At 41.4% G+C, this 24,714-nt stretch overlaps 1 protein-coding gene and 1 pseudogene across 1 annotated transcript; one reads left to right on the forward strand and one right to left on the reverse strand.

Moving 5' to 3' along the window:
• LOC119732043 (U4/U6.U5 tri-snRNP-associated protein 2-like) lies at nt 1–14,185 on the forward strand. Its single transcript, XM_038205411.1, has 12 exons — nt 1–135; nt 2,507–2,570; nt 2,874–2,968; nt 4,412–4,548; nt 5,469–5,621; nt 6,554–6,779; nt 8,219–8,410; nt 10,088–10,230; nt 10,541–10,683; nt 11,753–11,900; nt 12,650–12,736; nt 13,234–14,185. The coding sequence occupies exons 1-12, from the start codon at nt 54–56 to the stop codon at nt 13,309–13,311; spliced, it is 1,548 nt and encodes a 515-aa protein (XP_038061339.1). The 5' UTR covers nt 1–53; the 3' UTR covers nt 13,312–14,185.
• Nucleotides 13,311–24,714, reverse strand: part of LOC119732044 — a 19,992-nt pseudogene continuing 8,588 nt past the window's right edge.

Genomic DNA, 24,714 nt, shown 5'->3' on the forward strand with positions numbered 1-24,714 from the left:
CTCCTTTTACAACATGGGTTTTGGACATTAGTGTCCTCGATCTACTTGAAAACATGGCGGTCTCCGGCGGCGTTGGACTTAAACGCAAACTTGTCGATGTTCCCGACGATTTCTCCGACAGCGACGATGAAATTGGTAAATATGGCGACATGCTTCGTTGCAGATTGTTATTGCAAAATGGGGTAACCAAAGGAAGTCAATGGATTGTGCTATGAATTTCCTTTTTTTACGGTACCCAACTTTTGTATCGCAAATCTGTATTGCATTCAATACGTGATAATTTCTATTTCTTTGTTGTTTTTTATTACGAATTGACAGTTGCAATATTAATGCTTCAACGCAATCGATCGATCGATCTCAGTGGCGCACCCAGGATTTGGTTTTGGGGGGGTCTCAATTTTTTTGAAAAAAATGTTGCCCAGAATTTTTGGTCGCACTCGCAGAAAAAAATTGTAAGTTTTTTTTCGGGGAGCGGACTATTTTGACGTTAGTGGCGCCACTTACACCCCTATTATACTACTCGAAAATAGGTAAAATCGTGGGACTAACAAAAAAAATTTCCCCCCTAAAAAAAATTGATAACCTGGGCCGGGGGGAGGGGGCTCAAGCCCCCGAGATAAAACGTTCCCTACAGCTCTGATACACGTCTGACTTTACTGGGGACCACTGAAATTAGCTCTTGATGGGGCGAATCTATAGTTGGGCCACCCCAATCTTTTATTTTGCGGTCCCAACTATAGTGTACATTGTTGTACGATTATAAAACATTCCCTACAACTCTAATACACATCTGACTTTACTGGGGACCAATGAAATGATCTATGGGTGGGGACCATCTGTAGTTGGGCCACCGCAATATTTTTATTTGGCAGTCCCAACTATAGTTTACATTGATGTACGATTATAAAACATTCCCTACAGCTCTGCTTACATGTCCCGACTTGGGACCTTTGACATTAGCTATGGGTGGGGCCCATCTATAGTTGGCCGGCCATGGCAATCTTTGAATTTTGCAAAATGTTGCTGGATAATAAAACCCAGCAGCTGGACAACTCATCCAACTAGGCAGTACCACGTGACCGGCCAGCCTTGCAGCATGCACGGTGCCAGCGCCACGGAACATTTAATCCAACAAGATCTATCAAGCATGAAGCATCCGGCGCAACTCCAGTCCTAACTATAGTTGGGCCGACCCAACTGCCGCACTATAGTTGGGACAGTCCCAACTATAGTTGGGACCGATGCGATAGTTGGGGCGTGACACTACTACTAGGCCTACTGGTAGTGATAGTACTTAGTAGTAGGCTTATTATGTCAACCAAATATTTTAAGTCCTTGGACTTTTTTTGCTTTGGTCACCATTTTTTAACAATAAAACCGAAATGAATGAATGAATGAATCTTCCCTCCGCCCCCCCCCCCCCCCCCCTCCCCCAGCTTCACCCACTAACTGGGGCGCTGGAACTCCATTTTTCGAAGTTGGATTTGGTCTGTCATACTTAAAGGGAATATACATCATTTGCTTTAGCTGTAATTTTCAGAAATGGATGGAATTGGGGGGTTGGAAATATAAAGCAAATATAGTTACACTGACTTTTTGGAGGTTTTGGTTCGAAAATGCTATAAAAACCAAGAAAAACGATCATTTTCCTGTAGTCTGGTTCCCTGACTCTATATAAGAAGAAACAGAGCAGTTTACATACATTGGGGAATTGTAAGGTCAGGGAACCAGTCTAGCTGGCTCGTACCCGTTCATAGGTTTGTAATCGATTGCAAACAAGTGCAATGGTCAATTGGGGCCAGTATTTGAAAAAAAAGCCAGTTGTTTCCAACGCTGATCGCCGATCAGCGTTGGAAATTGATACAAAAATACCACTTTTCTTGAAAATGACAGTATACCAGGTGCCATAATTTTACAGGATGCTTTAGACTGTCATTTACCAACATCCTATTAAGGTATTTCGCAAAAACTTGGTAGTTTTATTTTTCGATGTTTGCAAATGTTGTATATTCCTTTTAAGAAATCCTGTTTTCAAATTTTGGATTTGGTCTGTCGAATTAGAACGACAGACCAAATCCACAATTCAACAAAAAGGAGTTCTAGTCCCCCGGTTATTTGGTCTACCCCAACGTGCCCAAAATGAGGGCTGTCTTCCGTTATTGTTTTAAATTGAATCCCACATTTAATTTGCAGAATGTTTCGTGTTCTTTTTTCTAAATTTTTGCCTCTGGAGGTTTTTTTTTTAAAGGGAAATAAAGTCCAAAAGTATAGGTCTGATTCTCGTCTCTTTAACACAGAGTCACAACGACAATATTAGCTGGGAACCAGACAAAGATTCTTCACGGTAAAAGTCCCCTAAAAACAGTCACTGCGCATGTTCAGTGCCGCGCAGGTACAATACTCAAAACAGTCTGGGACCGGTTCATGGTCCAAATACACTGCCATATGTTATGGCTTGCCCTCATTTCAATTTTCTTGTTCACGTTTTGACTTTGTTTGCTTTCAGCTCCTGTGAAGGATCCCAAGATCGACAAAAGCAGAAGCTGTCCCTACCTCGACACAATCAACAGGTATATTGTACATTGTCGCGCGGTCGATTACCATGCACAGCGCTAGCGCGCACCAGTCAAACTTGGCAACTGGCGCTGAAGCGCACGCCCGACGACTGTTTGATGTGCCACTGCTGCACTAGTATGAGGCTTGTCGCATCACGGCTGCGGTAGAACGGCAGCCGAAGTTGGCCGACAAACGTTTGTCGGGTGTGCGCTTCAATTCACTCCATTCCTATTATAACAAACCAATGATAAAATATAGGGCTGAGGTAACTCCAGCTTCATGACAATACTTTTTTATCTTCTTCCTTTGTATTTTAGGACTTTGCTGGATTTTGACTTTGAGAAACTGTGTTCGGTGTCGCTATCTCACCTCAATGTCTATGCCTGCCTTGTGTGTGGAAAGTATTTTCAAGGTAAAGACCATAGAGCTATATTAAAATACTAGCGCACTAACTCGATGTACAAAGTAATGCCTGATGGGCGCATCCATGTTTGTACACAAATTTATGGAGAACTAGAAATTTTGTACGGCTTTTGTACGTCTATTTGCATATCAGCGTTTGTATTCCATACCAGTGCATTATCGAAGCCGATACGCCCAAAACAAAAACGAACGATCAGCAAATGAGCGTCTCATTTTGCTCTACGCAAACAGCGCAGCGCGTGCTCGCATTCGCTGCAAATGCTGTCACGTTTTTTGTAACCGTCAATGACGCGCTTAAGTTGTTTGCGTGTGTTCTCCTTGGCGTTGCATGTAGAGTACACTTTCAAAATTCAATCCATCTAATTTCATTATGTTCTACAAACATGCACATGAATTCAAAATGTCTGTGCCCAGGACGGCTTCAGAGCGTCTCCGCGCGCAAGAATGAGGAGTTAGCGCTCTAGTAATTCAATATAGATCTATGGTAAAGACAGATTAGTTTGCAGGTCTGGTGAATAAAGAAAATAAATTTTGTTGTAAAGTTGAACAAAGAAATTGACAGAAGTAGGGCTTGAATCTGCCACTTCGGATTGCCGTTCCCGTGCTCTACCAACTGAGCTATCCAGCCCTATGTTGGCGGTTCCCCATTTTGTCAATGTCTTTGATCAAGGGACGCTGATCAGAAGCCATAAACCCATGTAGCCAGGGATCACGCCCAAAGTCACGATGCTAGCAACATAAGCAATGCTGCAAACCTGGGAAATAGCAAACGGGGATCACTCAGAGAAGACTAGTGCCCCATGAGCAAAGGCATTTACAAAATGGGGAACCGTCAACATAGGGCTGGATAGCTCAGTTGGTAGAGCACCGGAACAGCAATGCGGAGGTCACAAGTTCAAACCCCACTCCCGAAAGTAATTTTGTTCCACTTTTAGAAATAATTGTAATGCACCTGTTAGTATCCTTTTGTTGTTTTATAAAATGTGGAATTGTTTTTATCACACTTAAAAATCAAGTGACTTTTTAAAATCATCCCAACTTTGGTCGGTTGGAAAAGAGAACGTTGATTGGAATTTTGGTCTAAAACTCTATTTTGCTAACTTCAAGTAATGGAACCAAATATCCACATCTGCAACATTTCTTCAAATAAATAAGCAGAACATGATAAAACAGAGTCTTTAACCCTAACTCCCGAGCATGATTCACTAGGAACCATACCCATCCTGGCAAATTCCAACACCATATGGGAAACTGCATATTTCTGACTTTGATTCTGGAGGTGTGCCAACCCAATGTGAAAGACTGTCAGTTTTAACTGTACCCGTCCTGACAGATTCTGACAAAACATGCCGTTGGGGTTTGATGGGTTGAGTTCTGTTGAGTGTAAATTTTCCGGCTTACTAAAATGTTCTCATCTGCCACGCCTGTTTAGGGCGGGGCCGGAAGTCCCACGCCTACACCCACAGCGTCCAGATCAACCACCACGTGTTCCTCAACCTACACACCCTCAAGTTTTACTGCCTGCCCGACAACTATGAAATCGTCGATTCCTCGTTAGAAGACATCACAGTAAGTTTACTACAGGGCGAGTCAAAAAACACGAAACCCAAATGTCGGGACTATTGTTTTAGTGAAGTTCTGCATGTAGCAGTTTCAACATCTAGGATATGAAAGCCCAACTCATAAGCTTTCTTTTAGTACAAGAATCATTCAAATCACTCATGTACTTTTCAAGTTACGGAATTTTAAACACAACCACCATTTTAAAGTTCTGTCCACGGATCACAAAAAAAGTGTGCGTTCTTTCAGCAAAACGAAAACAATTCACACACATCCGTATGTGATTTGTTTTTGTTTTGCTGAAAGAACACTTACCTTTTTGTGATTCATGGACAGAACTTAAAAATGGTGCTTGTTTTTAAAAGTCTGTATCTTGAAAAGTACATGAGTGATTTTAAGGATTCTTGAACTAAAAGAAAGCTTATGAATTGGGCTTTCATATCCTAGATTTTGAAAGTGCTACATTCAGAACTTCACTAAAACAATGGTCACGACATTTGGGTTTCGCTTTTTGTTTATGCTCACCCTGTACATTAGATTTGACAAGGTTTGGCCTCACCTGGTTTATGGGAGAAACCCATTCATCGGGGATCACCAGCATACGTATCAAGTTGCATACCAATCACAGCCAGTCAATCCTGCTTTATGAAGGCAGGGAGCACTCAACTGTCAAAAACAGTCACTTGATGTATTTTGACGGCTGGGCTGGCCTTGTTGAAATTGCCAGCCAGAGAGGGAGGGGAACTGATGCGTATTATCAGAATTCAAATCCACTTTTGGATTATCACTTTTATTACGTACACCGTTGATTTTGTCCAAAATGTATGTCTGACACCGCTGAACTGCCCTAATAGTACATGTTTATGGTGTGTTTTAGGGTAAAAAAGGTTGTAGCCACAAGATCTAATTTCCGTTTCTCTGTTTTTCAGTATGTATTGAAGCCAACGTTTAAGAAGGAACACATTGAAAGCCTCGACAGGAACACCAAGCTATCTCGAGCCTACGATAAAACTACGTATCTGCCGGGCATCGTGGGGCTGAACAACATCAAGGCCAACGACTACTGCAATGTACTTCTTCACGTAAGCATGAAATTATTGTCGTTTTAAGTTGCTAGCAAGTAGAACAAACTTTATAACTGTTTAGGAAAAAGAGGTAGTTTAAATTTGATCTCACGTGCTATTTTTGAGTTTCATTCCGAAAAATAGATTGATTTATTAAATTGCTATTTTCTATCACAAGTCAATCACAAGTCCATCACAAGACCATCACAAGTACATCACAAGTCCATCGCAAGTCTATCACAAGTCCATCACAAATCTATCACAAGTCTGTCACTAGTCCATCACAAGTCCATCCCAAGTCTATCACAAGTCCATCACAAGTCATCACAAGTCCATCACAAATCTATCGCAAGTCTATCACAAGTCTATCGCAAGCCTATCACAAGTCCATAACAAGTCTATCACAAGTCCATCACAAGTCCATCTCAAGTCCATCACAAGTCCATAACAACTCTATCACAAGTCCATCACAAGCCAATCACAAGTCCATCACAAGTCTATCACAAGTCTATCACAAGTCAATCACAAGTCCATCACAAGTCCATCACAAATCCATCACAAACCCATCACAAGTCCATCACAAATCCATCACAAGTCCACCACAAGTCCATCAAAAGTCCATCACAAACCCATCACAAGTCCATCACAAGTCCATCACAAGTCCATCACAACTCTATCAAAAGTCCATCACAAATCCATCACAAGTCTATCACAAGTCCATCACAAGCCAATCACAGGTCCATCACAAGTCCATCACAAGTCTATCACAAGTCCATCACAAGTCCATCACAACTCTATCAAAAGTCCATCACAAATCCATCACAAGTCTATCACAAGTCCATCACAAGCCAATCACAGGTCCATCACAAGTCCATCACAAGTCTATCACAAGTCTACCACAAGTCCATCACAAGGCCCAAAATTGACCCAGTGAGGTTTGTCATCAACAGGCCTTGGCACACATCGTCCCCCTTCGGGACTACTTTCTGGAGGAGCAGAACTACATCAACATCAAGTTGCCACCGGGCGACATCATGTGCCTCTTGTCGCAGCGGTTCGGCGAGCTGATGCGCAAGATGTGGAATCCGAGAAACTTCAAGGCCCACGTCAGCCCCCACGAGATGCTGCAGTCGGTCGTCCTGTGCAGCAAGAAGAGATTCCAGATCACTAAACAGGGTAAGTCAACAATCTCTCAAAAATTGCCCACATACAGGGCGAGTCAAGAAAACGGACCCAAACCCCAAAAATATATATCATATTTTAAAAAAATGTGTAGTATTAAACATAATTATGACTGGAAAGCAAATTTCATAAGCTACTTTTAGATGGAAAAATTACTGAAATTGCTCTATCCGTTAAAAGAATATTACCATTTAAACACAAACCTGATTCGTCCAATAAAGCAGTTTATTGGCTGTTTCGGCAACCTGCCTAAACAGCCTTTGTTTTGTTTTTGAAGATTTCTTGTGGCACAGCCTTTGTTTTTGTTCCAATTTTTTTTAATTTTTTTTTTTAAGACTCCCGTCCATAACATTTGAAAACGTTTTCATCGTGGAAGGCACTTTGGGCACTAAAATCAACCCGATTGCCTTTATACTCGGCACATACTTAGACCAGCATCAGAAGATGTGTGCTGAAAATTTTGCGTCGTCACGAGTCACGTGACGTCTCAATATAGGTGCATATTTTGAAGGCCTATATCTCCACAACTACAGGTCCGATTGGTATACACCTAGACCGGGATGTGTTATAGATGAAAATTCAAGTGACGTCATAATATCGTCATCACCTGACATGTGACGTCATATTAAAAGTGCATATTTTGAAGGCCAATATCTACAGAACGACAGGTCTGATTGGTTTGAAAGTTAGTATGGTCCTAGACCTGGGTGTTTTATAGATGAAATTAAAGTGACGTCTCGATGACGTCATCACATTAAAGGGAAAATACAACATTTGCAAACATCAAAAAAATAAAACTACCAAATCATTTTGAAATACCTTGCTGGACTGTTAGTGAATGACAGTGTAAAGCATCCTGTAAAATCATGGCACCTGGTATACTGTCATTTTCAGGAAAAGTGGTATTTTTGTATCAATTTCCAACGCTGATCGGCCGATCAGCATTGGAAAAAACTGGCTTGTTTTTCAAATACTGGCCCCAATTGACCATCGCCCTTGTTTGCAATCGATTACAAACCTATGAACGGGTACGAGCCAGCTAGACTGCTCTGTTTCTTCTTATATGGAGTCAGGGAACCAGACTACAGGAAAATGATTGTTTTTCTTGGTTTTTATAGCATTTTCGAACCCAAAACCTCAAAAAAGTCAGTGTAACTATATTTGCTATATATTTCCAACCCCCCAATAATTCCATCCATTTCTGAAAATTACAGTAAAAGCAAATGATGTATATTCCCATTAAATGTGACACTTTAAATGTGCATTATTATAAGCCTTTAGCTACCGAACTATTGGAACTGATCACTATGCAACTTTCTACTGCACATCTATGTCCTATCAGTCTATAAAATGACACAAAAATACAAAAACAAATTGCCGAAACAGCCACTTGTCTGTCCACAAACATGTAGTTATCCTCATTCTTTGAACAGGCGATCCAGTGGAATTCTTGTCCTGGTTTCTGAACGCCCTGCATGCCTCGCTTGGCGGCACCAAGAAAGCCAAAAGCAGCATCCTCTACACCACCTTCCAAGGAAGGATGAACGTCTCCACGAGGAAAGTCATCCCCATGGAAACCCCGGAGAAAGACAAGGAAGAACTGCTCAAAACGGAGGAGTACAAAGGTATTGGAAAAGGAATGGCGGGTTCGAATCCTCACTGTTCGGGATAACCTAGGCAGGGTTCCAGCCACTCTGGAAAATCAGGGAACACTTTGAAAATGAGATTCCACTTTTCCAGTCAGGGAAAAACTCAGGGAATTTGACACTGGCAGGTTCGAATCCTCTGTTGAAAGGGGTGGCTGGTTCGAATCCTCACTATCTGGGATAACATACGCAGGGTTCCAGCCACCCTGGAAAATCAGGGAAAACTTTGAAAATGAGCTTCCACTTTTCCAGTCAGGGAAACACTCAGGGAATTTGACACTGGCAGGTTCGAATCCTCTGTTGAAAGGGGTGGTGGGTTCGAATCCTCACTATCTTGGATAACATACGCAGGGTTCCAGCCACTCTGGAAAATCAGGGAAAACTTTGAAAATGAGATTCCACTTTTCCATTCAGGGAAAAACTCAGGGAATTTGACACTGGCAGGTTCGAATCCTCTGTTGAAAGGGGTTGTGGGTTCGAATCCTCACTATCTGGGATAACATATGCAGGGTTCCAGCCACTCTGGAAAATCAGGGAAAACTTTGAAAATGAGATTCCACTTTTCCAGTCAGGGAAAAACTCAGGGAATTTGACACTGGCAGGTTCGAATCCTCTGTTGAAAGGGGTGGTGGGTTCGAATCCTCACTATCTGGGATAACATATGCAGGGTTCCAGCCACTCTGGAAAATCAGGGAAAACTTTGAAAATGAGATTCCACTTTTCCAGTCAGGGAAAAACTCAGGGAATTTGACACTGGCAGGTTCGAATCCTCTGTTGAAAGGGGTGGCGGGTTCGAATCCTCACTATCTGGGATAACATACGCAGGGTTCCAGCCACCCTGGAAAATCAGGGAAAACTTTGAAAATGAGCTTCCACTTTTCCAGTCAGGGAAACACTCAGGGAATTTGACACTGGCAGGTTCGAATCCTCTGTTGAAAGGGGTGGTGGGTTCGAATCCTCACTATCTAAGATAACCTACGCAGGGTTCCAGTCACTCTGGAAAATCAGGCAAAACTTTGAAAATGAGAATCCACTTTTCCAGTCAGGGAAACACTCAGGGAATTTGACACTGGCAGGTTCGAATCCTTTGTTGAAAGGGGTGGTGGGCTCGAATCCTCACTATCTGGGATAACCTACGCAGGGTTCCAGCCACTGTGAAATTCAGGGAAAACTTTGAAAATGAGATTCCACTTTTCCAGTCGGGGAAAAACTCAGGGAATTTGACAGTGGCGGGTTCGAATCCTCTGTTGAAAGGGGTGGTGGGTTCGAATCCTCACTATCTGGGATAACATACGCAGGGTTCCAGCCACTCTGGAAAATCAGGGAAAACTTTGAAAATGAGATTCCACTTTTCCAGTCAGGGAAACACTCAGGGAATTTGACACTGGCAGGTTCGAATCCTCTGTTGAAAGGGGTGGTGGGTTCGAATCCTCACTATCTAAGATAACCTACGCAGGGTTCCAGTCACCCTGGAAAATCAGGGAAAACTTTGAAAATGAGATTCCACTTTTCCAGTCAGGGAAAAACTCAGGGAATTTGACACTGGCAGGTTCGAATCCTCTGTTGAAAGGGGTGGCGGGTTCGAATCCTCGTGATTGGTCGTGAGGTGCAACCGCCAACTTTCTCTTATTAATATAACCCTTTGTTTTTTGGCAGAGACTGTTTCGGAGACCCCCTTCCTGTACTTGACGTTGGACATACCCCAGGCCCCGCTTTTCAAGGACGAGTTTGAACAGAACATCATCCCTCAGATCCCGCTGTCTTCCCTCCTGGCCAAGTTTGACGGTACGACAGAGAAAGTAAGACTCAAAAATCTACTGCAAATAATCATTCTTCATTTAAAAAACCTTTCCCAGAAGTATTAGTCCAGTGTTGTAGTCAAGTAGTTTTCCATGAGTATCAGTACAAGTACAAGTAGTTTGCAGGTTTTCCCATGAGTGCGAGTGTGACTACATTTCCACAAGTCCATACTCAAACTTTCCACAAGTATGAGTACTAGCACATGTCAAGGAGTGTAATTTTTTACAACGCAGAAGCGTCCCAAACAGTAGAAAATTGGTTCTTTTCTTAGTCTTAGAACATTTTCCTATATTGTATATTGCTAAACAGGAGTACAAGACATACAAAGATTCAACCATCAAGCGATTCCATCTAACCAGGCTGCCTCCATATCTCATACTCTGCATGAAACGCTTCAACAAAAACCTCTTCTTCACTGAGAAGAACAGAACGATTGTCAACTTCCCTGTCAAGTGAGTAAAACATTTCATTGTTTTCCTGTTTTTTGAAGCCTCAATATGTGGCCGATACTTGGCAGCCGATGTGCATGTCTCCAAAAGTTCAAAGGCCAGTAGTTGTAACTAGTAGTTGTAACTAGTAGTTGTAACTAGTAGTTGTAACTGGTAGTTGTAACTGGTAGTTGTAACTGGTAGTTGTAACTAGTAGTTGTAACTAGTAGTTGTAACTAGTAGTTGTAACTAGTAGTTGTAACTAGTAGTTGTAACTAGTAGTTGTAACTAGTAGTTGTAACTAGTAGTTGTAACTAGTAGTTGTAGCTAGTAGTTGTAGCTAGTAGTTGTAGGTAGTAGTTGTAACTAGTAGTTGTAACTAGTAGTTGTAACTAGTAGTTGTAACTTGTAGTTGTAACTAGTAGTTGTAACTTGTAGTTGTAACTAGTAGTTGTAACTAGTAGTTGTAACTAGTAGTTGTAACTAGATGGCACCGACACTCGCCTCCTCATGAGAGCGCAAAACTATTTCCTGGAAGGAACATAAGACAAAGGCAAAGGAAATATACGGCAGCATCCCACCTATCTCAACTACAGTAGCACAACGCAGAGCTTGCCTTGCCGGCTGTTGCTATCCAGTTCGTTAGTGTGACGTCATCTCAATTCAACCATGCGTACTTCACACGGTGTAGCATAGCACGAGTGGAACCGGAAGTTAACGCACCTCGAGCGTTTATCCAATGGGCGCTAGGAATCGGTGGTGCGCGCGCGTGTATGACGTTTTTACTAACGAACCGGATAGAGCCAAAGAGCAAGTTGTCTCTGACCTCATCTGCAGGAGATTGCCTTGCCCCAACAGAGGGAGGAGACCCCTCAACTGCGTCGACACTGTATGCAGTGATGTGAGCCAGCACGTTGATGACATCACCACGGCCGTGGCGGACAAGAGAGTCTGGAAGAGTTTGGTTGCATCCATCTCGGCTGCGGCCGCCCAGTGATGATGATGTAACTTGATGCCAACGTGGCCAATAAACTTACAATCAATATAAACAAAACAATTTTCACAATGCTATTCACCAACGATTTTCCCTCAGGAACATGGATTTCACGGAGTATCTCTTGGACGATGCCGAGGTCCGTCAGAGAAATCCGTACACCAGCTACGACCTGATCGCCAACATCGTACATGAAGGGGAGCCGGGCTCGGGAAAGGGCATCTACAAGGTCCATGTACTACACAAAGTAAGCCCTAAAAGCGAAATGGCCAAAATTCCAGCTAATTTTGCACTTCTCACATTTCTGAAGCCCAGATTTGTTAGGCTCAGCACAGAAATTTAAAAATTGTAGAATTAGACACTTAATCATCCCCATTAATCTCACTGATGGCCCATTTACCTTAAATTAAAGGCGCGTACAAACATTGGTAATTTATACCCAGATACGAACCCAACAATTTTATGAGAAAATCCTTGCTCAAAGTGAAGATAGGACTTGTACCAAACACCTTGCGAAATTGTTCCGCCTGAATTGGTATAATATTGAAGGAAGCAATAATTAAAGGTGCTTTGTACAAGTGTGCCTGATGGCACACTTTTTTATAATTTAACAGTGTTTGTTAAATACTGCGAAGATTACCCATCTACTTGGACCTCGACCTCCATACGCTGTGTGAATGAGAATCAGTACCAATGTTTTATTAATAAATCAAAATGTGAAAATGGCAAATTGCGAATTGGAAGCTCTAACAACTGAATCCACTTGTACAAGACCAAAACAAACTTATTGGGCACAAGTCAATAGTATGTACTGCAAATAAGCTGAACGTTCGTCAGGGCAGTTGTTATGCACCATTACTAAGATTTTGGGCACTCGTATAGTTTTATGTATTCATTAGTGAATAGACACAATGTAATACAATGTATTACCAATGTAATACAATGTATTACAGGTGCTAATGAGTTAATTTTGGATGTTGTTTTATTGTCTTTCAGAGTACAGGCAAGTGGCATGAGATTCAGGACTTGCACGTAGCTGACATCCTACCACAGATGATCACGCTGTCAGAAGCATACATACAGGTAAATCACATGTGGAACAGTGGTAGGATACATTAAAATCCATGTCCATACTTGGTTCTTTGTGACTGACTTGTTTTTGCCATGTTTGCCACTTTTTTGCCATGTTTATCCAGTTTGCCACGTCTTGGCCATTTTTTTTTTGCCAGATTTGCCACGTGTTGCCATTTTTTTTGCCAGATTTGCCATTTTTTTTGCCCATATTGGCTTTTTTGGGGCCAGTTTTGCCAGAGGGTGAAGTCAGGGACGAAACATTGGACAATCACCAACCATTTTACAAATTTGTTTGAATAAAAAATGGATGTATTCCGTACGATATTGTTTCGTTCATATCTTAATCACAACCCATTAAGAAATGCGCATACTTTTCTTTTCTTGGTGATACAAAAAAAGTAATTGGTAAATGCCAAGTTGGATGATCACAGACTGTAATATGCATGCATCACACTGAATGTAGTTAAACTTCTTGAATTTTTGTCTTTGTTGTTGTAATTTTTCAGATTTGGGAGAGGAAAGATACGAAGAACGAGGAGCCCGTAGAAGAAAACAAACCTGAACAGAGGGCACCAGAGACATAACACAGCCAGACTTTTGTCCCTTTTTAAACAACAAATAATGTCATAGAGCTTTTGTATTGTTATACCAGGTGATCTTTTCAGTCACGTTTATTCACAGTTTCTGTCCACCCAAGTTAGTATTATCTAATATGGATACATTGTAAACTAGATTTACTTATGTTTGTGGACAAACACTTGGCTTTTTCGGCATTTCGTTAATGCATGTTCAAGTCGAATTATAAACCGATAGTTGTATGTATTACACATCCTAACGAAGGTACATACCAAGTTACAACACAATCGGGACATAGTTTTGTTGATATAGGCCTTCGAAAAATTAATGACGTAATATGTCATGTAATGACGTCATCGTGATGTCACTTCAAACTTCAAAAAGAAGAACTTCAAAAAGAAGAAGAAAACAAAGGGAAAAAACAAATCTTAGCAAAAACAAAGGCTGTTTTGGCATGTTTGACAAAATGGCCAATTACTCACAGTTTTTATGTTTGCAGCAACAAAATTGCTCAAGATTTTAAGTTGCATAACACCTAAAGTGTTAAAGTTTCAGCTCAGTGGACATTTTGACAAAACGGAGAAAATGTACGCAGTGTCAAAAAATGTTTATTAAAGTGTGCCCACATGCACACTTTTTTAAAAACGCCTTGAATAATAGTTTTGCTTCCAAACAATAACTTTTCAGGCAGAATAATTTCACAGGGTATTTCATAACAGTCCCATCTTCACTTTGAGACTTTTCCGGTAATTGCAATGTTTCTGCGTAGCTTTAAAATGACACAAAATGACACATTTGTTGTCCATGATAACTCGTCCTTTATTAGCAAACAAAATAGTAAACAATTTTGTTACAAAACGTCCAAATAAAAGAGATTGAAAACATATGAATTTCACATTTCAAAAAAACCTGTGTGATTCTTCAATTTTCTTTCTGTTTGCAGTTGGCTGAAATCTTGTTTTACTGTTGCAAGCACTTTTCTTCATTAAATCTAATGTAACTCAATCTAATGTAACTCTTAATCTAATCTTTTAATATACCACAATAAAATACGACAAACAACTAACTAAAAGGTAATGGGCACCATTTGCTAAACAAAAATACATATTTTTGCCACTTCGAGGAACATTACAAAAAATCTGAAGCAGGTTATTAAGAAGTAAACAATCAAAATTTCAGCTCGGTGGAAAATTGTGAAAAAAGTGTAAAAACACTTTGTTTTTTTCTTGATTCAAAGCAGGGTTTCCGTTGAAAGCTCTTTCTTCCAAAATGTTCATTAATACATTTTTACTTGCGCCCTCATGCGGTATGATACCAATTTGTCACCCAGGAAAATAATTCTCATTCACGAATTCGATCAGTTTATTTTCCCCCTGCGATGGTTTGGTCATGACCATTGACCAGTTCGCGCCTGAGGCCATGTTCACACGCCAAAGTTTTGTGGTATTTGAAACGGATGACAAATGAAACACGCAGGGAGCGAGGCCAGAAATATCTGTCAGTGATCCGCTCACAGCGAGCGAGGCCGGAAATATGAGGGTGCTGCCCGAGGGTGATGGCTTCAACCCGCCTGGCTTGGGGTGAAGTGAAAAATAATCCCACGCCTGGTTCCGTTCTTGTCGCAATAATCCCAGCATGAACTGGTTAAGAGAAAATGACGATAATTCCTGTATCTTGAAAATGACAGCATTCCAGGCGCAGCGATTTGACAGGATGCTTGATCCTATTATTTACTTACAATCAAGTAGGATATTTCATGATATTTTAAATTTTGTGGACATTGCTTTTAATCAAAGAATCGCAGAATGGAAAAGTTATTTATGCAGTAAATAAGCACACTTCAATCTCATATCTATTTTTCTTTCATAAAAAATTGTTAAGTAGTAGTACATGTACATAGCCACTTTGGGTTTACATACATGTACAAAAAATTTAAAGTACTTCTACGCTGAACTTCAAAAGTCAGTCCTCTGGTTTGTGCAATGCTAGATCTACCATTTGGAATTACCCTACATGTTTACAACTACAAATTTAGGCACATTAATGATCACATCAACACTCAAACGAACATCAAAGAAAGTAGATTTAAGGTTAAGATTTTTGTGTATTACAGTTACTTGTCCATATAATTGGAAACAAAAACGTTGTCGAAGTCTGCTCAGAATCTGTCTACAAGCAATCAAGCTGAAAAATAAAAAAACAAAATATTTTTAACAATCGGACAGAAATAAAATAATGCGCAGTTGACGTCGACCCAAATATACTTCAGGTGATAGGACTTCGCCGAATAATGTATTAATTGAAAATGATCCTTGCATGTGTGGTCTAATGGTAGTGCATATGATTCATGATCGTGAGGTTGTGGGTTCGAGCCCTGCCGTGGCCATGCGTGTTGTGCCCTTGAGTAAGGCGCTTTACCTCAATTACTCCTCTCAACCCAGGTGTTAAATGGGTACCAGCATTATTCAATGCTGGCAAGGTAACAGACTCGCTGTGGAGGAGGTGTGGCGATCCCCCCACAGCAGCAAATGAGTCTGGCCCAATCGCTTCGAAAGAGAGATGGGCACTCCGTTCCTGTGAACACAGGTTCGTCCCCTTAACCTTTTTTTGTAACTACAGTGTGTTCCCTTAAAAGGAAAGGAAACTGTACTCACGCATGGCTCTTGACGGTAGGTAGCAACATTTGCCCTTGGTGTGATTGGGCGGAATGTGACAGAACGCGTCGCTAGGGCAACCGTTGTACTGCTTGGAGCAAACTATGCTGGCAACAATGTTACTTGCATCACCGAGACATTGTGCATCTGATGGAGTGCAAAGAAAACAAAATTACAAAGATTGACAAAGTGTCAATCATTTCAAATCAATCATTTCAAATTTGCTCATAAACAAGGGTATTAAACGTAGGGTAGATCATTTTGTCATTTGTGCATTTTGTTCGCTTGAAGCTACAAAACTGTTCCAAATCTAAAGAGGTGTACTTAAAGATATAGTCCATCATTTGTATTTTGTGCATTGTGTTCGTTTGAAGCAACAAAAGTGTTCAAAATCTAATGAAGGATACTGAACAACTAACCTGATGAAGTTTCAGCTCAGTTTCAGCTGTATATTCCGAGAAAAACAGCTTTCTAGGATCTCAATTTCAAATCAAAAGTTGCTGAATCATGTTTTGAATTGTTTTGAATTGCAGCTATATGCGATGTCGCGCACTGATCCGACGAATTATAGCAACCGCGCGCGCCTGTGCGTCATGCCAATGCTTGCGCGCGCTGCGCCGAATAACAAAACGAACTACTAATTTAAATTTTCCTACGGGGCGTCTTAAGACGCACCGTTGGAAAGGCCTTCTTTCGTTGATTACTTCAAAATGACAGCTGGCCAGAAAGAATAATTTCACAGGGAGTTCAGTCCCCTTACTATCTTTCAACCAAGTACGTTTTTCAACAATAATGATACAAATGATGGACTATAGCTTTAAGTATCGTCGATATATAAATATCACTCGATTCGGTACTATATTGATATCGATATCGCCGATAGAAATTTATTAATCATCGAAATATTGCAATATCAAAATTTTCGAAAATGCGTCGGATTATCATCAAAATAAATCGACTTTGCGTTCAACGTTTGCTGTATAACGAAAAAAAAAAACATCTACTAACAGAAATTTCCAAAAAATGTGTCTTTTGTTTTCTTCAAATGACAGCACGCCAGAAAGAAGAATTTCACGGTGAGTATAGTACCATTACTAGTCTTACCAAGTATGCTTTTCAACAGTAATTGACTTTTTGGACAGCTGCAAAGCCACAACTCACAAAAACAAAACCAAAACTGAAAGGGCAAAAAAAAAACGGTATAAAACATACTGCAATCCAGTGGTTCTCCTTGCCGTCTGATGGAACCGATCACCACCGTTCCGTCTCTCTCGCTGCACCAGCATTCGCCGGTCGCGGGACTGCACTGGGCCGGCTCGTACCATCCCGTGGAGCTGCAGACGGGGTCAGAGGTCACGACCTCTCCCCTCTCGGTCTTGTGTTTGTTGTTCAGGAGCTCTCTGTGGCAGGGCGGCTCTGTTTCAATGAAAGAATCAGTTTGAAATGCAGGGCGAGTAAAACAAAAAAAAATGTCGGGATTATTGTTTTAGTGCAGTTCTGCATGTAGCACTTTTAAAACCTAGGATATGAAAGCCCAATGCTTCAGCTTTCTTTTAGTACAGGAATCATTCAAATCACTCAATTAATGTTCAAGTTACAAATTTTTAAACACAACCACCGTTTTAAAATTCGGCCTACAGATCACAAAAAGATAAGTGTTCTTTCAGCAAAACGAAAACAAGTCACATATAGGGATGTGTGTGAATTGTTTTCGTTTTGCTGAACACCTTTTATGGACAGAACTTTAAAACGGTGGTTGTGTTTAAAACTCCATAACCTTAAAAGTAAGTAAGTAAGTAATTTGAATGATTCTTGTACTAAAAGAAAGCTTATGAGTTGGGCTTTCATATCCTAGATTGCAGAACTTCATTAAAACAAAAGTCCCAACATTTGGGGGGTTTTTTTTTGTACTCACCCTGTAAAAGTAGAATTTGGGGGGAAATTTAATTTTCTTCGGCCAGATTTTTTAGTCAAATATTTGCCTCCAATTTTGGAAGTAATTCTTGAAAAGCCTGCTACTTGGAATGCTAGAGTTGGGTTTTTTTTGTCTATTTTACCATTTGTCAAGCCACATACAAAAATGTAACAGTTGCTCGATTTTTTTTCATTTTTTTTTTCACACAGATGCAAATTTTTAGAACTTTTTTGAAGGAGAAATATACAAGGAAATAAGCAGGCGATCTAGCCCTCTACGATCCTGCCCACCATCCATACCCCCCCCCCCACCCTCAATCCCCCACCCCCAATGTGACAAAACACAAATCCCCCACCCCACCCCCATCTGAAAAACACAAATAGAGATCTTATATTCAACCGCACCTGAAACACAGACCAACTCTTTCCCTGTTGGCACATCAAATTGCTCGGTCGCAACAGAACCGTCCGGATTGGCGCACCAGCAGTGACCGGAGGTGTCGCACTGCTTGGGGGAGAACTGGCCGTTCTTCAGGCAGCGGTGGAGAGTCTGGACACCTCGCGGGCTTTCCTGGTACTCATCGGGGTTGCACTGTGGCATTGGATCTTGACAACGAAAATACCAAAATTTTGTTCAGCGCCCAAGTGTACTGAGCTGATTACTGTGGCTGTTAGTAGTTATCACGGAATGAGTAAAATGACTGACGCAACAGAATATGAGGAACTTAGTCAGTCATCATGTCAAAAGTTGTCATGTTTTAAAAACTTCAAAAGTCAAAAAGATGTCATAATTTTGACAAAGTGTCTTCAAAACATTTTCAAAGTAATGTCAAAATGTCAAAAAGTTTTGTCAAAAAGCTGTCAAAATGTCAGTGTTACCAAAATGTTGTAAAAAGTCATAAATGATGTCGAAATGTCAAAATGTTGTCAGATTTTGTCAAAGTATTGTCAAAACATTGTCAAAATGTCAATTTGTTCACAAAATGTCAAAATGTTGTCGAAATCATATCAAAATGTCTAAAGCTGTCAAAAGTGGTCAAACTTAAGTGTTGTCAAAATGTTGTCAGACTAGTGTCAAAATGTCAACCTTAAGACAACAAAGCCTGAAGTGAACCAATTGCACTAAAAATGTCTAGTTTTGGAATAGGGGTCACAAATAAAGGATATTCACACCATACAATTAAAGCTTTGTTTCACTTCACCAAAGTTGGCACAGCTGCCACAAGTTTGATGAACAAAATTGACAAATAAAGGTTTGCTATGACGAGTGTACATACCAGTGTCACATGTTTTTGCTCGGCATGCTGGGATACCCGTCGCTTCACACGTACACTCGTTGCATCCTTCCATCCAGGTCTCGCCCTCGTCATGTTTGTTATTGGAGGAATCCTTACACTCTGCAAAATAAAAACCCTTCATGGATCAAGCCCAAAAACTTTACGTGGAACGGCCACATGGAGAATTTTATCACCACGTGTTTATACTGTCATTAACCCTGGCATGCCTGTAAATGCACAAGATATAGGTCATTCACATGGCCAAGGATTGTTTACAACCTGTCTGAGCTCCGGGCGGCACGAGGGTTTGACACGAAGGGATCGGCGGCACTTAGGGGTTGGCCACTAAGATCTCGCATTACTGCACAAAGGCATTAGGCACCATCTTGGCTTCTGTCTTTCAACACTCCTTACTCCGGAGTGGCTATAGGGTCTGGCCAATGGGAGTCTACAGGCTTGTAGTGTATAGTTAGGGAGAGGATTACATGGAAGCTTGGCCTAATTGGCACATTGAAAAAAAAATTATGCCTGTATTTGGAAAAATTTGGAGAATTTATCGCGAGCTTGCTGCGCGAAGGATTAATGAACCCTCCTTTGTTTGATCGGTCACAGACAGTCAAAAATTCAATCCTGTTCCCTGCCGTGCCTTTTACACAGGCTAGTCACCAAGAGTTGGATCATATTTCTTGTGGGCACTGTTGAATTTGTTTGTACTCTTGCGACTTTTTTTTTTAGCACCGACTGATACCAATCAGCTTCGTCCCAGTTACACTCAAGTCGCTAAAAAAATTAGCAAATGCAGCCGTTGTAGCTCAGGCGCAGCTTGATCCTGAAAAGGCAGTCGCCGACTGATCTGTGTCTTCGCAAGGTTGACCTGAGTGAGGCCTTAGGGTCCTCCATTCTTACTAAGTCTTAATCTTAAAATTTGTTCTAAACAGATGGGATGTGTTCCACTAAGAGGGCCCCTCCCTGCCCGACCTGCCAACCCCAACCCTCCACTCCCAACAACCACGCCACCCCTAGCAACCACCCAGTGTTGTGACCTACCAATTTTGTCCAGTTTAGTTTCAACTGAGCAGTCGATCTTCTGGTTGAGTTCATCGTAGTAAACTATTTTGCACGGCTGGCAGTAGTCAATGTGACAGACGGCATCCGGGTAATTCTCACACGGGGATTGTTCACAGAACACAATGAGGCACGTTACCGGGGGCGTGTCCTCCGGGCAGACTGGCTGGGATACTGAGAGATGAAAACAAGTCGAATAAAGAAGAATTATATATTGGATGGCTTTGCGGGGGATACGAGCATTGTCAAAATGTTGTCAAAATGATGTCAGACTGTTATCAAAATCTCGTCAAAATCTTGTCAAATCTTGTCAAAAGCTGTCTAAATAATGTCAAAAAATGTCAGCCTTAAGACTACAATGTATGAAGTACGACTTTTTTGTTGATCATGGATATATGGATCATATCAAAGTTTCATGAAATTTGTGAAATTTTCCCGACAATTTCCCTAAGATTGTTTTCTTCAAAATTCATCTTCACGACAAGGAATAAAAGCTGGGCAAAACTTTCCGATTCTGTTCTAATAGGGCAATTCAAAAACTGCTACAAGACAAATAATTTTGTTTGACTTACCGATTAGCCCTTGCCCGCAGCGGACCCGTTGTCCGCTCTCGTCGAAGTATCTCGCTTCGCAGCCGCCACATCTGCTGATGAGACAGGTGGCGTCTGGGTGACCTTCGCAGGTCGCGTCGCAGAGGTCGTCCGGGCAAGATGGCGCCACCGCGGTACCCTCGCGACAGAGCGAAAGAGCTGGCAACCAAACAGACACAAAACTCTTGAAATTATCTTCCTTTCTTTTTTTTCACAATCGCATTTTTTAGACAGCAGCGACCAATTTCACGAAACAGGGCGTGACTTAAGCCATGCGTATGCTTTACGCAAGAAACTTGTTTCGCAGCTGCGCGATAAATTTGCGATCAATTTCACAAAAAGGCCAAGCTACGCAACATTTTAAATAATTTAAACATCTTGGTCGAGGATAATAACAGCATTTACGATGGTTATTTGGATAAGAGTTTTATTTTGGTCAAAAAAGGTCTTTGAATCACCTCTCCCATCATTATGAAAATACATTTGCCCAACTTTCTGCGGAATCATGCCGTAACTCTAAAAATACTGTCACAGCTAATATAACAATTCATTTACTTGAACGAATAGCATACAGACAGTGTGAAGAACAATCGTCTATGGGAGATTTTGTAATTTGACAAACTGACGAATACGTTAACGATCAAATAAGAACATATCACACAACCACATGTAGTTCGTTTAACTTTTATACATTCTACATGTAGCGTGCAATATTATTGTGATCATCATAGATAAGTGCAAACTGAATTGAGTCTTAAAAAGTCACCTTTCACGTGGCATTTTGACAACCACTGTAGCACGTCTGTTGTTGCTACTTTGAACGCACACCTTACATTACATGGTTACCTGCGAAATTTCATATTCGTCACTATGTCAAATTATGGATTTGTTATTATGACTGATTCGCCACAGGGGGGCTCCGAATCTCAAAATCCAGACAAGAATTGAGAATTTTGGCATAAATACTTGAAAGAGTAACCTTTACAAACCACAAAATTACAAAATCTCAAAATCGCCAAAATGGTCGAATCGCCAGTTTGTCAGCTCCGTGACGAACATTTTACCTTCTTCACAGACGACCTTGCTAGGGCAGCATTCATCAGGAGTCTGCTTGGCCAAGTGGCATCGGTCGGGGATGGGCGGGGCCAAGCCACACTCATGGGGTATACAGACGGGGGTCAGAGAGGGGGAGCACTCACAGGTCATGCAGGATCCCTCCCACATTTCACCCACGCGGTGACCGCCTTCGCAGGTGGCTGGAGAAAGAAAAAAATGTCAAAATATCTAAAGCTGTCAAAACTTGTCAAATTAAAGTATTGTCAAAATGTTGTCAGACTTGTGTCAAAATGTCAACCTTAAGACTACAATGTATTTAAGCTAGAGTCCATCATTTGCAGCTAACCGAAAAGTAACTGGCGTAATTATTGTAGAAAAACATACTTGGTTGAAAGATAGTAAGGGGACTAAACTCCCTGTGAAATTATTCTTTCTGGCAAGCTGTCATTTTGAAGAAATCAACAAAAGAAGGCCTTTCCAATGGTGCGTCTGAAGACGCACCGTAGGAAATTCAAATTAGTAGTTCATTTTGTTATTCATCAAAGCGCGCGCCAGCATTTGCACAACGCACGCGCGCGCGGGGTTGCTATAATTCATCGGATCAGTGCGCGACATCGCGTAGCTGCAATGGGCTCAGTGAAAACGTGTATCGGACACTGACTTCAGGCCCAATTCAAAACATGATTTGGCAACTTTTGATTTGAAATCGAGATCCTAGAATGCTGTTTTTCTCGGAATATACAGCTGAAGCTGAGCTGAAACTTGGTTAGTTGTCCAGCACCCTTCTTTAGAATTTGAGCACTTTTGTTGCTTCAAACGAACAAAATACACAAATTACAAATGATGGACTATACCTTTAAGTGAGACAATTTTGCTAGAAATGCCTAGTTTTGGAATAGGGATCACAAATATAGGATTATATTCACACCATACAATTAAAGCTTTTTTCATTTCACCAAAATTGGCAGAGTTGCACCAGTTTGTTGAACAAAATTGACCAACAAAGGTTTGCCATGACGAGTGTACATACCAGTGTCACATGTTTTTGCTCGGCACACTGGGATACCCGTCGCTTCACACGTACACTCGTTGCATCCCTCCATCCAAGTCTCGCCCTCGTCATGTTTGTTATTGGAGGAATCTTTACACTCTGCAAAATACATTAATGAACCCTCCTTTGTTTGATCAGTCACGGACAGTCAAAAATTCAATCCTGTTCCCCTGCCGTGCCTTTTACACAGGCTAGTCACCAACAGTCAGATCATATTTCTTGTAGGCACTGTGGCATGTTGAATTTGTTTATACTCTTGCGACTCTTGGCACAACTTATACCAATTGTCTTAGTATCGTCCAAGTGATGTTCAGGTCACTAAAAAATGCAGCCCTCATAGCTCAGGGGCAGCTTAATCTTGAAAATCACTCGCCGACTGATCTGTGTCTTCGCAAGGTTGACCTGAGTGAGGCCTTAGGGTCCTCCATTCTTACTACCTCTTACTCTTAAAAATTTGTTCTAAACAGATGGGATGTGTTCCAACTTCCACTAAAAGGGCCCCTCCCTGCCCGACCCACCACCCCCAACCCTCCACTCCCAACAACCACCCCACCCCTAGCAACCACCCAGTGTCGTGACCTACCGATTTCGTCCACCTTAGTTTGGACTGAGCAGTCGATCTTCTGGTTGAGTTCATCGTAGTAAACAATTTCGCACGGCCGGCAGTAGTCAATGTGACAGACGGCGTCCGGGTAATTCTCACACGGGGATTGTTCACAGAACACAATGAGGCACGTTACCGGGGCGTGTCCTCCGGGCAGACTGGCTGGATCACTGAGAGATGAAAACAAGTCGAATAAGGAAGACTTAACCATTAGGCGGCTTTGTGGGGGATAGGAGCATTGTCAAAATGATGTCAAAATGAACTTATCAAAATTGTGTCCAAATCTTGACAAATCTTGTCAAAAGCTGTCAAAATAATGTCAAAATAGTGTCAAATGTCAGCCTTAAGACGACAATGTATGAAGTACGACTTTGTTGTTGATCATGGATATATGGATCATATTAAAGTTTCATGAAATTTGTGAAATTTTCCCGACAATTTCCCTAAGATTGTTTTCTTCAAAATTCATCTTCACGAAAAGGAATAAAAACTGGGCAAAACTTTCCGATTCTGTTCGAACAGGGCAATTCAAAAACTGCTACAAGACAAATCAGTTTGTTTGACTTACCGATTAGCCCTTGCCCGCAGGGGACCCGTTGTCCGCTCTCGTCGAAGTATCTCGCTTCGCAGCCGCCACATCTGCTGATGAGACAGGTGGTGGCGTCGGGGTGACCTTCGCAGGTCGCGTCGCAGAGGTCGTCCGGGCAAGATGGCGCCACCGCGGTACCCTCGCGACAGAGCGAAAGAGCTGGCAACCAAACAGGCACAAAACTCTTGAATTTGTTTTCTTTATTTTGTAAAATGTTCATCATCGTATTTTTCAGATAGAAGCTGCCCATTTCACGAGACAGGGCGTAAAACTTATGCCATGCATAGTATTCACGGAGGAAGCTTATCGCGCAGCCCTGCGATCAACCTGCAATCAATTCCATAAACTTCCGATCCGACAAACTGACGAATAGTATACAAGCAGTGTAAAGAACAACCGGCTATTGGAGATTTTGTAATTTGGCAAACTGACGAATCCGTTTATGATCAAATAAAAACACATCGCACAACTACATGTAGTTCGTTTAACTTTTATGCATTCTACATGTAGCATGCAATATTATTTTGATCATAATAGATAAGTGCAAACTGCATTGAGTCTTAAAAAAACACCTTTCACGCGACGTTTGACAACAGTAGCACATCTTTCAT

This window comes from Patiria miniata, unplaced genomic scaffold, assembly GCF_015706575.1.
Source record: "Patiria miniata isolate m_02_andy unplaced genomic scaffold, ASM1570657v1 HiC_scaffold_24, whole genome shotgun sequence".
NCBI lineage: Eukaryota > Metazoa > Echinodermata > Asteroidea > Valvatida > Asterinidae > Patiria > Patiria miniata.

What these genes read in the sequence shown, in the direction of transcription:
- LOC119732043 (XM_038205411.1), top strand. Translation starts at nt 54, where the DNA reads ATGGCGGTCTCCGGCGGCGTTGGACTTAAACGCAAACTTGTCGATGTT. An exon ending in ACTGCAATGTACTTCTTCAC is followed by an intron (nt 5,622 to 6,553) that starts GTAAGCATGAAA and finishes TGTCATCAACAG; the next exon opens with GCCTTGGCACACATCGTCCC. An exon ending in AGGTCCATGTACTACACAAA is followed by an intron (nt 11,901 to 12,649) that starts GTAAGCCCTAAA and finishes ATTGTCTTTCAG; the next exon opens with AGTACAGGCAAGTGGCATGA.